The sequence below is a fragment of the Limulus polyphemus genome, unplaced genomic scaffold (assembly GCF_000517525.1).
Source record: "Limulus polyphemus unplaced genomic scaffold, Limulus_polyphemus-2.1.2 Scaffold6672, whole genome shotgun sequence".
Classification (NCBI taxonomy): Eukaryota; Metazoa; Arthropoda; class Merostomata; order Xiphosura; family Limulidae; genus Limulus; species Limulus polyphemus.
The window spans coordinates 14075-28606 of record NW_013672282.1 but is presented as its reverse complement, the minus strand read 5'-3'; the positions used below and the strand labels follow the sequence as shown (position 1 = coordinate 28606).

The following is a 14532-nucleotide window of genomic DNA, read 5'->3' as shown; positions in this document are numbered from 1 at the left end:
AAATTTTATGAATTTAGATCAAAATAATTCTCATTATTGAAAAATAACTATTTCATTTTTACTTAATTCACTCCCTACTAATATTGAATCTTCAGAAAGTTCAAATAATTCGAAAAAATATTTCAATTATCATTTACACAAAAAATAGTAACAAATAACAAAGGTTAACAATATGGTATTTTAATAATCATATAAAGGAATCCTAAAGAAAATTCTATATTCTGAAACAACAAAAGAAAGGAAATCACATTTACAAATAAATCCAATGCTATGCACAAATACATACAAACAGCCTAAATTCCAAAATATTTTTATAACTTACTGATGATTTTCCACATCCCCGAGGACCAATAATAAGCAATGAATTGCTTTCACCCAAAGTAACTGTTCTCCATAATAAATCTTCAAGATGCCTAAAAACATATCAAATCCAACTAATAGTTAGCTAGCATTTATTAAGAAGCAAAAATTTAATAAAGATTAAAAACAAATCAATTACTAATTGCTAAATTACAACCTGTCCATCAAATCATCAAAGTGGCAAGATAATTTAATGTTGATTTATCCAAGTGCAAACATGCTATTGCCACCTTAAGGTACAATATCATTAAATATTTGTTTCCAACATGGTATGCTTTACAGTTCTATTATTATACATGTAGTATATAAAGAATAGTTCTTGACAAATTGTTTAAAGATTTACCAAAACATGAAATTTTGTGAGGTGTTTTAAATTTTAAAAAGCAAATGTTTCTCTGTTCAAAGATATCTTGTAAAAGATTTACTGTTGTTGGGCTGATTCTTGTTCATTTTTCAGAAAAATATAATGCAAAGTCCAGTTCAATTAATGGAAAAACAAATGTTTTATTTCTTTGAATACAAGATCTACAATTCCTTAGATTCACAAATTAATGACATTACTTCACAAATAACTTGCTAATCTTCTCACATGTTTATTTCTTCTTTGAAACAAAAATTGAAATAGCAAATAAACTAACATATTTGTCAACTCATTAATAAATCAATCACCTTAACAAACTCACTAGTCAAACGGCAACTAACTCTAACCAAACTAGCATTTTATATCACCCAAATCATATCTTAAAATTTCAAGAAAATTCTAATCACTAAACTATGTTCTCATCATGGCAAACAATAATACAAATTTAAAAATTTAGAAAAGTATATAACTGTATGCTGACCATTTATTTAACATGAAGCTGGTGCATTAGTGGTGGACATAAGAAAAAAAAGACTGGATAACAGAAAGACATAACATTTATAAGGTTTCATGGCACCCCCCCCCCTCATAGTCCTTTTTTGGTAATGATCTACAATATACATTGTTGCCTTAGAAGTGTAGTAAATGTTGATATAATAAGCCTAATGTAAAGACATAGTTTGGGATCACATAGCCTAGAGCCAAATGCATAAAATTTATCATGAAAGTAAAAATAGATTCAATTTTAAATTTAAATAATTTCTGAATTAAGCTATTTTCTATAAATTAGAAGCTGTTAATCCAACTGATTTTTACCACTAATTATTCTATGAATACACCAATAATGGGATGTTATGCTGTCTGGAATGCTTTCACACTCCTTTTTTTGGGAATGCTCAACAATATATATATATATATATATCGTCACTTAGCAACAAAACTATTACGAGATGTTATAGTGTGTTTTAACTATCGTGGTATGTTATACGGTGGTTTTTAACTATTATGGGAAGTTATATTGTCCAGAATACTTCCACGCTCCCTTTTTGGTAATGATCTATAATATACATTGTCACCTTAGAGGTGTAGTGAATGTTGGTATAATAAGCTCAAGTAAAGAGCAGAATGGATTAACCTAGCCTAGAGCCAATTGCATAAAAATTATCATGAAAGTAAAAATATCAATTTAATTTTAAACTACCCAAATCTTATGAATGAGTGTGATAGTGATGACTGAAATCAAGATGGAACCAGAACAGTTAACAACTGGTGTCACTTATTATAATATAAAATAAAAATTAATAGAAAAGCAGGACTTATGCTCTTTAGACACTTTATATAAATAACTCAATAAGTGCTCTCTTCATTAAAAAAATTACAATAGATTTTTACACACAGTTCATATTTCCCACCTTCTAATAAGAACTTTTCACATAGATTTCAGCAATTGAGTCTAAATCAAAGTTGTGGTTTGAAATGAAGGCTGGAAGAATCGCTGCTTCACAGTTCAAGGCTGCTGCCAGGACAGATCCAGGCAATCCATGAAAATCTCTTATCAGGCAGGTATGCTACCCTGACATGTGCAAGTTTTCAACACAAGCAACAAGATCTGATAAAAATACATTTTAAAGTAACAATTCTCCTATTTTTTTTGGCAAACATAATCATATCAGCATAATATTTTAAATTTTGTAATGGTACATGATGACATGTGATAGGTGTATCATTGGTCATTCTGAAGGTAAATGTCACCATGGCATAGCATCTAACAGTAAAGTGTGGATTAATTAATAGGAGCTTTGGTTCTATTAGAATGTATGGGATTTGTGACATTATTCTCTTAGTACTTGGTGTTACAAGATCAAACTTAAGTTATCATATGCAATTTTTCTCCTTACATTGGGTCCATTATAACCATTTTATATGACCATAGAAGAATAGTATATTGAAGCTAGAAGAAGGTTGATATTTTCTTAATGATAAATTTTCTGAACTATGTTTTGGTAGACATCATATTAATATCGTATAAAAATGATATTTCATCACAATATTATTATAATATATGGTAAATTTTTTAATAAAGTCATATTGTAAATCTGCAGCTGCTTTTAACCATAGGAATGAAGGGCTAAGTTTCTTGCTGTTATGTACCATATTAACAAGGTCTAAATATATCTCATAATAAATTTTACAGATGAATAAATTTGTATGACAAATATGACCCTAGATGGGTTAAAGTGTCATTCACCTCATCTATCCTGTCCTTATGTCTCATTGACTTAGATGGGGATGTGAACATGAGGAGCTGGCAAACCAGACCTATGTAATTCTTTCACAAGCCCAGCATCAGGACTTTCAGGTGGAATATTGAAATCTTCATATTAACCCTGAACACCCATTCCTAGGAGTATCTTCAGATAGGCTTGTGTCCTGTTCTTGTTGTGGTGAAGGCTTACTTGAAATCAAGTGTTCGTATTGTGCAAGGGAAGCTGCCCAGAATAAGCAGTTTTGCTTGCAAATTGTTGATGGTATAATGAAATTAAACAAAGACCATGCTTACACATACCGGGTCCAAGTTCAGCTGTGCCACAGGTAAAATGTACTGTGATATTGTAATTTGGACCAATAAATCTGATTTTTTTTGTCCGGAGGATATTGCCTGATCATGAAATGTTTGAAAATGCTCTGGAAAATGTAAAGATTTTCTTCAAACTTGGTGTGTTACCAGAGTTATTGTGTAAGAAATTCACAGTTATGGATGTCCAGCAAGAGCTCATTCCTACTCCTAGCACTAGTCAAACTAAACCTACATGGTGTTACTCCCGGGCTGCTGAGCAAGCACCTGACATGCTTGGATGTCAGTATGACATATATAAAATTAAATGTTTTTATTTGAAGTGTCTTGGCTTGAAAAACAAACCTAAATGAAAATGGTTATGCTCAGATTGTAGAATAATTGAAGCTGGAAAGAAAAATATTTTTAAGGTAAATATCACATATAACCCCACTTGCAATAATTTACACTATTCTTATCTGTTAGAAACAAATTTCTTTAACATAATACAGGAGACAAGAATATGGACACCATTTTTAAAAATAAATTTATTTAAACATTATCCATATAAGAACATTAAATCAGGAATGTAATTTTAATGTCATTGTTATATAACCTCATAAACCATGTTAGACTTAGTCGTACATTTTCGTAAAATACATATCCACCACTATTCTAGTGATAGAAAGGTATGAATTGTAAAATGAACAGATTAATATTATTAAAATTGCAGACATGTATATTATAGCCATGACAATACATTTAATCCTGTACTACCTTAATGTCCCAACTTGTCAAAGTTACTGAATGATTCAGCAACTTTGTTAGATATTATATACACATGGACTTGTAGATCTCCGATTCTTATGATACTCTAGATGTGAAATATTTTAATAAATATTCCTATTAAAAGCTATAGATGTTATATGTTTGTTCCATGTGTTACACTGCAACAAGACAATATCATTAAAAAGGCACAACTGAGTGAACCAAGTTGGTTAAGGCACATACTACACAAGCAATTTTATCAAGAGTGGTGTAATTTGTATCCTCATCATTTTGAAATAACATAATTGGTACAGTTCCATGTAACATTGTATACTTTTGTCTAGCAACACCAATTAAAGTTCCATGTGATTAGGAACAGCAGCAAGTTCTCTGGTGTCTTCTAGTTCTATTGCACCCAACTGTTTCTTGCCTATTGTGAATGCGGGTATCTCCATTTTTACACAATAAAGACCGACTTGATCCTGTATTGTAAAACCACGGTCAGCAAGAATGAGGTCATCTGGGACTAATTAATCTAAAATCCACTATTAGCTATTATGTGTTGATTTGTTGTTCTGCCACCCAAACCTTTTAAAATGAATGAAATGGCTCCATGAGTTATTATACCAATTAAATATTTCATGGTGTTGTGAGATTTGTACTGTGAATAGGTCTGTTCCTTTGCTTTGAAATCTTTAGGTTTCTCAATAAAAATCTCAAAATAGTCAATTATGCTGACACATTTGGGAAAATGTTTGAAAAACACATAGGTAAAGAGGTACTGATATCCTCTCTTTCTAGCCAGACAACAAAAGAAGGTACCAAGCGTTCATTAAGAATATCAACCTAAAAATTGAACAGTTAAATTCAGTCTGAGTCATACACATACCAACATAAATTGCTGAACTGCTCCCAAGCTTAAAGTATTCTTTAAGCACCCTCAAATTGCATTAAAACTTCCCATCATTGATTGAAAGTTGTGCAAACCAGTAAAAGACTTAACTTTCTCATCATTTCCATGCAATGCATCCTATTTCATGTCAAGTGGATCAAACCTTTTCTTGGGCTTGATGTTTTCATTGCGAAGGCACTGACACTTATCTTTAGCAAAGCAATGCCATTAACAGTCATGTCTGTTTGACATGAGCCAAAATTTCTTCTGTTTCTTGGCTTTTAGCTGAATGCTGTCAGTCAGCATGCTGCTCTTCACCAGTGGCAAGTTGATTTTCTTCAATATATGCATATTCTACAATGCTTGAAACACCAACAAGGGTCTTTGCTGCCTCTTGTCTGTTGTCCTCTTCCTTACATCATTGCCTGGCATATATGAAATTTGGCCATATTCTTTGCTTCTCATGTCTTCTGGGGTGACATGATATGAGAAAACACAGTAGGAATATAGACAGGGGAGAGTGGGTGAATTACGCTTGGCACCTGGAAATTTAATCAACAAAATTATATGTGTTGGCAGCCTGTCTGAGACTATTAATATTATGATGCAAAAAATAATTATTCATGAAGAACTGAATTAAAGTGAAACTATTTCTTATCTGTTTGGCTCATATGGTAAAATATCCAGAATTGTAGGAAAATTCTATCATTGAAATGTCATTTAGATACTACTGAAAAAAAATTGTGATAAAATTTATTCCATGCCTGAACCATGTATATATGAAAATATATCAAATTATTACTCAAGTATCAAAGTTAAATGACCATGAGATTTCTAATCCATGTTTGAACCAAGTCACAAGGTAGAGGCAAGGCTTCTGACAAGTTTGTTTATTGTGTTTTGTGTGTCATTTTGAGCAATAATGCAGGCAAATACTGTCATGTTATCAAAATTTTTACCTGGCTTTAAGGCTGGATAATCATTTACATTTTTTATCCCATAGTATAAAAGGACACATTTATCTGATAACTATTTATATACTATTGACAAAGTAGCATTCATACCTGCTATAAAATGTTAACTACACAAACAGCTGTAGTCTGATGGTTCACAGTCTTTCCGATTGACAGCTGAAATCCATCAGTCTATTGGAAAATGACAGAAAGTAAGACTGAGCTTTTGTCCCTGTCTATTGCTACATCCAACAGCACAACAAGCAATTTCCATGATGGTACCTGATGAAGCTAAGGTATTAAGTCATTTAAGATAAGCAAAGTTAAGTTCACACTGCCAAGCCAGGAGTAGACGCGTGGTAGCTTGACATCCAAAATGGCCAAAACTATTGGATTTCCCAGCTCGTGATGTCACATACAAAACCTCAATACTTCAAGTCTGTAATTTGTATCAAAATTCAGAAGCAGAAATATGAGTAGAAAGGATGTTTACATGGACAATTTGGAGGAAATGAGTATCACATAATACATAGAAATTAAGAAATTATGTAAAACTCTAATTTATTAACTATGTTTGACGCCAAGTTCATTGACATAAATTGATAATAATGCTTTTTTAACTAAATTTTTAACATAACTCTGCAAAACACTGTAGCTTGTATACCTTGACACCTCCTATGCATACACATAGGAGTTAATGTCTGTATGTACTCATTCATGGCATTCACCATGCACACTTGTATCTGTCTGATTTTTAAGTCACTGATAATGTAAGGAATAAGTAATCTCTTAACAGCAAATACTGGTCACTACATTAAAAACTTTTTGTTAATTGCATAAATTGGTCATTTTGATGTCAAAGTGGCAAGTATACACTCAATAAATGGCATATATAATACACTGAGCATTATCTCGTACCATCTGGATACATCTTTTCCAAGTTTTTCATCTGGTAAAACCAGACCAGTTGGCTATGCCATTATAATTGTGAAACATTAGGCTTAATAAGTATCCTGGATAAGAGCTTCTCAAGCTTTTTTTCCCTTTTTATTTTTAATCCCCAACCTTCTCCTTTCACCAGTGCTACAAACCTTCCATGGGCAGCTTATTCCAGCTACTAGCAATTTTAACCACCAGAAACAGGTCACCTTTAAGGCTTTCTACACCCCAGAAAGCCTCAAGTTCACATCTTCAAGCCTATCTTCATAGTTTAAATGTTTCAATTTAAACCAGAAATACTTTCAGTAACATCTCTCTAATACTTTAAGTAAATCAATATTTTCTCAATAATAAAGGGATCAAAGCTGAACACAATACTACAAATAAGGCCTCACAAAAGTTTTGTAAAATGTGATGATAGCTTTCTTACTTCTAAGCTTACTATTTATGTAGATGTTGTAGATCCCAGATCCTATCTGTGGCCTGATATGGCCTGCTGGCTAAGGTACTTGACTCACAATCTGTAGTTCTATCAAAACAAAACACCAAACATGCCCCTTTTCAGAAGTGGAGGCATTATAATGTGATGGTCAATACTACTATTTGTTGGTAAAAAACAAGTAGCTCAAGCTTTTACAGTGGGTGCTGCTGGCCAACTGCTTTCCCTCTGGTTGGCAGTTCAAAAGTAAGGACAGTGTCAGATAGCTTTCCCATAAACGAAACAAAAACCTCACTATACTCTTTTCACCAGTTCCAAACATTCAGCTGAACGATTGAGGTTTTTACTAATCATCACATCCAATCTTCTCATTCTCCTCAACACTAATATTTTTCCCACACACAAATAAAAAAAGTATTGAAAATTTTCCCACCCTAACAGAATCACCATACATTTCTTAATGTTCAAGCTAATTTTCTATAGAATTAATTTATCTTCAAAGTATTTTTCCAAGAGATTCCCAATAATAAATTCCAGCAACTCGCCAATAACATACGTCAGTGAGTGCCATATTAAACTGAGATTTTCCTTGCCTCCTTTTTTTAAAAAGGTATCATATTGGCTACTTTCCAATGATAAGATATATTCCATTTCTAAAATCTTTAAGATAATTTCAGTTAAACCACCACCAATTCATTACATAGTCTTTTTGTAAATCTCATCAGGGTAAATGGCATTACTACTAGTACAATTTCTATGCTTTTCGAAAAACATTATTTCTTTAATTGACGTGTTAAATTACTGGTATTAGGTCTATAAGTTAAGATTTTCCAAAATTGAAAATGTATTTCCAATAATACTTACCTCCCCTCACACTTATAGCTATTACTCAAGCTCTAGAGTTTCTTCCTTTGCCTATTTAAACATTGGTCTGATTTTTCTCATTTTCTCCAGTCTTTTATACCTCACTCATTTGCCCTTTGGCAATATTTGTCTTGTGGTACTCTACACCTACATCGATGTGGCATCTATCCTGGTACTATATATAAGCACCTCATTCAGATAATGTTATCACTTTTTCGAGAATGACTCCATCCCGGTCTCTAACACCAGCTCTTAGTAGAGCAGAAGAGTGTGGAAGAAGGTAAGTATTATTGGAAATATATTTTCAATTTCAGATCTTTTAACTTCCAAAACATACATACCTCCGCTCCCACTTATAGCTAGAATCCCACATTGAGAAGGTGGAGTGGCTGGTGAGAGCATTATCCATACAGAAAGCATCTGCATAGATCATAGATGTACCAAGATAAGAGTGGTACACCCGAGTAGGGGAACTGTACTACATCCAGAACAGGTATGCTCTTCACTCTGATCTTAGTTCTTGTAGCAAGGATGGAATTGTACATGAGTGATCATCATTATAGGCCAGCCCCAACCAGATGGTTCTACTACTGTAGCCATAGAGTGATGCATTTGGCACCACTGAAATCATAACAAGATAGTAAGCAACACCAAAGTGGACAAAGCTTCTCCTCCACCTGAAAGGCAACACCCCAGGCTTCAAATGACAGGATCATCTATGCCTAATTTAACCAAACGAACATAACTCATCCAGTCTGGAATTATGAACATTCATCCTCACTTCCCAACCAAGTGGGCAAGGAGCCTTCCACTTGTCCCTGGAATTATGGGGAGAATGTGGAACAACTGTGTTCAACTAAAGACTCAAGATGGGACCACTCCACATTTGGAATTATGAAGAGATATTGGAACTCTTTCCATGAACAATGTACTGAACTGATATTGATCAAAAAGAAGGGCCATACACACCCCAACCAAATATCCGATCATAAAATCTGAACCAGTATTATGAGTAGGCTCCCCAATAGGCTAGTGCCGCTCCTACCAACAATGAAAAAAAAAAATTCCAGGGACCCAGGTAAGAGGGCCCTCAACCTCACCCTCTTCTCCAAGAGTGGAGGAATTCACTCTAACACTGGAGGAAAAGCCTCTGTCTACCACCCTAGTGGTTGGACTCCCCAGCTCCACTAGTAGAATCTGAGGGGTAATGCACGTTGGAGAGTCCTGAAGAATAGCACTCTGGAAACAGTGCAATAGGTGAACCAAGTTCCCTAAACTTTAAAAAGCAAACCAACCCTGATTTATTCAAACCGATGATCAGCAAATATGGGCAGGATCCCCTTTAGCTTTACTCATGATAGTCCATGAGTGACACCACCTGCTGAGCTCCTCAGTAGCCTTATGGAACACCTCATTTCTATAGAGCCTGTTGTAACTGGTAGTAAGTATAGTGAAATAGTGGTTGCAAGTGTGGAATAGGATTAATAAAAGCACATCTGCCTTGGCAACACTCGTCACAGAGTGGGATTAAGTGAAAAAAAAAAAGTGGTAAGGGTTCCTGAAAAGTAAAGAGAGAAGGGGAGTAAAAAAAAATACCTCTCTAGCAGAAGTGGATAATTTAATCGGGCAGCTAAAGACATACAAGTTTGATGAATCTGATGAGACATGACTCACAAAAGTTTCCTCGCCTGTAAAGATAGTCCAGAATAAGTAACATGGATCAACTTGCAAACCTGCCTCATCAAAGTAATCAGGGATAAATAATGAATAAAAAGTCAATTTCTAGCACTTCAAACGGAGTTAGTGCAAGCCGCATAACACCTCAGGGCCTTGACAAGACATAAACAATCAGAGTCCAAGCAGCTGTAGAGGTGAGAAATAGCTGGCAAATAGCTGAATTGGTGAGTAAGATTTATCTGGCTGCCAGAATCTTAGGAAGGAAGGACCTATCTGGGTATAGCAGGACATAAGTAGAGTGATAAAGAGTCCCATGCACATGCAGTTCAAACAACTCCAACCTATGACGTCCATAGGCCAGTAGCAATAAAAAATATGCTTTAAGGGTAAAGTGATACATAGTACACGAGGCTAAAGGCTGGAATGGATGTCGAGACAAAGCAGGTAATACAACCTTAATATACCAGTTAGGTAATTGAAAAGGCCAGATAGCACTGGGTACTCAAGTAATTTCCAATGTTTAGAATACCGAAAAATAGTCAATAAAGCTGCCTTATATAATGCGATAGTAGACAGAGGTGTCAAAAAGCTAGGTCAAAAAATGAGATATGGTTGGCACATTTGGGTAAAGTGGGTTCAATATCCTTGTGAGACACCACTGGTGATAAGTGTACCATTTCTGTTGATAAATAGCCATTTTGGGTCTATGGAGAGATTGAGACAAATACAAGACAACTTTAGAAGTTAAAGGACTGCATAACTTCCATGTATGAATTTTGAGCTTCAAAATGTCTTGGTGTAGAATGTCGGATCAAGATTGCCTCAACAGAGATGGTCAAAAAGAAAGTGGTAGAGGTGGACACTCTTGAAAATACAGAATAAGAGGAAAGCATGGTTGGGCTGGCCAATATGGGGCTACCAACAGCACTCAACAAGCAGTGGATCAAACCATGGCCAGAACTATAGTTTTCAGACAAATCGGGGGGAAGGCATAGAGGTGTAATCCCATCCAGTCTTGACTGAATGCATCTATTGCCAAAGCCTGTAGATGAGGTACCGGTGACCAAAACACCTGTAGTTGAGAGTTCCAATAAGTGGCAAATGCATCGATCATCAGAGTCCCGAACTGAGAGTAAATCCTCTGAGCATGATGATCTGCTATTAAATTCATCACCCCTGGAACATGGCAAGCTAGGAGGCTGATATGATGGGAGTGAGCCCAGTAAAGAATATCGAAAGTTTGAAAACAATGGTACCAAGAACGCATGCCACTTGACGGGAAAGGTAAAATACCACCATGGAATTGTCAGAATGAATCATAATGATTTTTCCCTTCAATAGAGCAAGACCTTCAGCCTTCTTCATTAGATATCAAGAAATTCTATAATATTGATGTGGAAGGAAGATTCGTCATCCATCCATAGACCCATTAATATATGCATCCCATCCCGGAAGTGAGGCATCTGTGAGTGTAGAGATGAATCTTGGGATGAGAGGGTGGTATATTGTAGTGATCCAACCACCACTCGAGATCTAAGATGTTGCTCCTGAATAAGGAAATTGGATGATCCAATGGATCACAGTTCATGATCCATTGGTCAAGCAGGGACCACTGAAGTGATCACATGTGTTCTTGTCTCAAAGGAATTAGAGATTCGAGAGATGCTCACATCCTCAAAAGAGAGAACCAACCATCCATGCAGTAAGAGAAATGAGTACCCCTTCCATAGTCTGGAGGTGGATGAGAGTCAGCTGAGCCCGACTTAAGTAAAACACCCATATGGACAATGTATTAAGTCAGCATAAGAAAGGATTTTTCAGCTCTAAGAAGAAAACCATCCTTGGTGGCTTCTGAAAGAAGAATCTGGATGTGCTGTTTCCACCAACTGACGAGAGAGTGCCAAAAGTAACCAGTCATCCATACAATGGTGTGTGCACAGGCCCAAAGAATGAAGATGACGAATAAAAGCTCATATGGTGCAGATGCTAGGCCAAAGGGCAGAGTCTTGAACTGCAGAACCTGACCCTTGTGCACAAAACATAGATAGCAGCGGTATGACTCCGCTATGGAAATGCAGAGATAGGCATTGACAACATCGAACTATGTCATCCAGAGACCTAGTGAAAAATGCCAGTGTAGGTTGAGAAAGGACTCCATCATGAACATGGGAAGATCTAAGAATTGGTTGAGATGAGAAAAATCAATGATCTGATGCCAATCTCCCTCTTCTTGGGCACAACAAATATATGGGAATAATTCCCGGAGAAACGGGACCGACTCTCTCTCTACTGCCCCTTGACCTATAACTCTCTGATAGTCCTGGAACAAAGATCCTCACTCTGCAGATCTGTTGGGATGGAAATACCATAGGATGAGAGGATAATGGAGTTATAGATGTGAACTGAATGACCACACCTAATGCCAGAACCTGGAGTAACCATGGATTCGTGGTGAAGGAATTCCAGATGTCCAGAAAATGTTGTAACTGTGCTCCCACAGACCCCACCAGCATAGGATAGCCACTGATGCTGCTGGCGACAGTCTGCCCAAGAGAAGGAGCCTCTTGGATAAGGGCAAAATCTATTCTGGGTACCAATAGATCAAGGAGCCGAACTTTGGTTTTCCTGTCTTGTATGTTGTTGGGACTTATTGGGTAGAGATGCCTTGTTGGAAGGTGTTCATCTACGTGCTGCTGCCCTCCGTGAGTTATGCGAGTCTCCTTTTCTTCGTCCCTTGATATTTGTGGGCATTCCAGATGCATTGGAATTATGGATTGATGTTGTCGTTGGCCTTTTGACTTTCTTTGGCTCGAATTTGAAGTCATGGCTCTACTGCTCATGTGTCCTGACCCCCAGCAAAGAGCAGAAGCTGACAATCTTACCAAGGTAGAAGTCAGCAAAGGACCCAATTCGTCATCAAGTTGATGTGGGAATCGCTGAGGTTTTTAACAAGATAAATATCTCAGAACTGTAGTGAGGCTCAGATGAATCTTAGAAAATTGTGATCTGTTCAAAGTGATCACAGGCTCCAATCTGGAACACCACATTTCTAGAAGTGGATCAAGTTTTGGGAATCTAAATATATGTTCTGTTGGAGGTTGTGAGCCAAAGCATGCTGTTCCAACAAATGTGGGGGCAAAACATAGCTATCCCTTCCCATAACTGAGCAGTAAACCACCCTGCATAAACAGCAATATCAGATGAAGGAGGAAAAACTAAGTATTTACCTTCAGACTTTTCCTCCATCAAGGAAGGAGTAGACTCAAAAGCAACTGGGGAAAGCCTCAGAACCTCACAAACCTGATGGACTAACTAAAGAAAGAGAGCAAAAGGTGGCTGATCCAAATTGGACTTGCGAGAAGCTGACCTAGCAAACAAAGGCACCTGAAAAAGTGAGTTTAAATTCTCTTCAGAATGTCCAGGATCATTGGCAAAAGAATCCTCAGAACCCCCTGGAGAAACACCCTCAGATAAAATATATGTCTCCATCTCACAATGAATCAGATAACTGACTGCCTCAATTGAAAGTGATTTCCCCCACCTGTTGAGAGATGCTAGATAACAGAGGTGGAATAAGGTAGGTCTGATTAATCTTCCTGCTGGAAACAGTAACCCGGAAATTCATGCCCGAAAATTGTGTGTTAAAACAAAATTATTATTTTTTTTAGATTTATTAAAATAATACTGAACAGAAATCACCTGGGTGACATGAAAATCACACCCAAGGATGTTAACTATCGCAGTACTTCTTTAGAGAAACCCGTCTAAAGGCTTAGTCAAGAAAAAGTTATAACATTAAATGAATGAGGTGTCTATATACAGTACCAGGATATAGGGCACACTGACGTAGGTAGAGTATCACAAGACAAATATTGCCAAGGGGAATTGGGTAGGGTATAAAAGACTGTAGAGTAGAACTAGACAATTACTTGATTATGTCAACTGATGTCACAAAAATAATCCCATAATACAAATTAGTTTCTCATTATTGTTATGTTTGAGTATTCCAGCTATCCAAGTAGTCACAATACAGCCATTATGATTTCTCAGAATCTCATTATTTTTCAATTAACTCAAGTTTGTTCAGTTTTAAGATAACATAAACTGGGTTTCAGGTTCAATTTTCATTGCCACTGAACTTGCTCACCTAGTAATCTATGGCGGAAATCATATTTATTTTTAAGTGTCATGATATAAATATTGATTAGTTTTTGTTATACTAAGATTTAAAAGCAGACGATTGTAGGAAGTTATGTTTATAATTCATTGATGTTGAGACTATCAAACGTTGCATGCAATACATTGACGTTGAGAATATACAGATGTCTACAAGGCCAGACAATTAAGTGATAAAGATATAAATAGTGTGAGACAAATGAAAACAGCAGACAGATAATAGCATAAGAAAGTTATGGGCAGGGAAAAGTTAACTACCACAGAAGTGATAGGCCTAACGACTGACATAGGCCTAACATTTAATATGTTAAAGTAAGACTAACAGTAGAAAAGGTGATAAGAAGAAGAAAGGATATTTTGAAGAAAGACCAAATGATTAGGGTAGCTCACGCCACAATTGTAAGTGAATCCCACACACAATATTAATGTGATTGTAATAGAGAAGATAGGTCGGCTGAAATTCTAAAGCAATTGAATAGGCCTATGTGGGCTTTTGACGAGAAGAAGACACCTATATATATATATATATATATATATATATATATATAG

General features: G+C 35.9%; 1 protein-coding gene across 1 annotated transcript in view; it reads right to left on the bottom strand.

The window, feature by feature from the left end:
- Positions 1-286: 286 nt before the first annotated feature.
- LOC111089575 (origin recognition complex subunit 4-like) overlaps positions 287-14532 on the bottom strand; it is a gene marked incomplete at its 3' end in the record, with an annotated part of 21406 nt that continues 7160 nt past the window's right edge. The window contains exon 2 of the mRNA XM_022402340.1: positions 287-413. Coding sequence (XP_022258048.1) covers positions 287-413 — 127 coding nt within the window. The remainder of the gene's footprint in view (positions 414-14532) is intronic.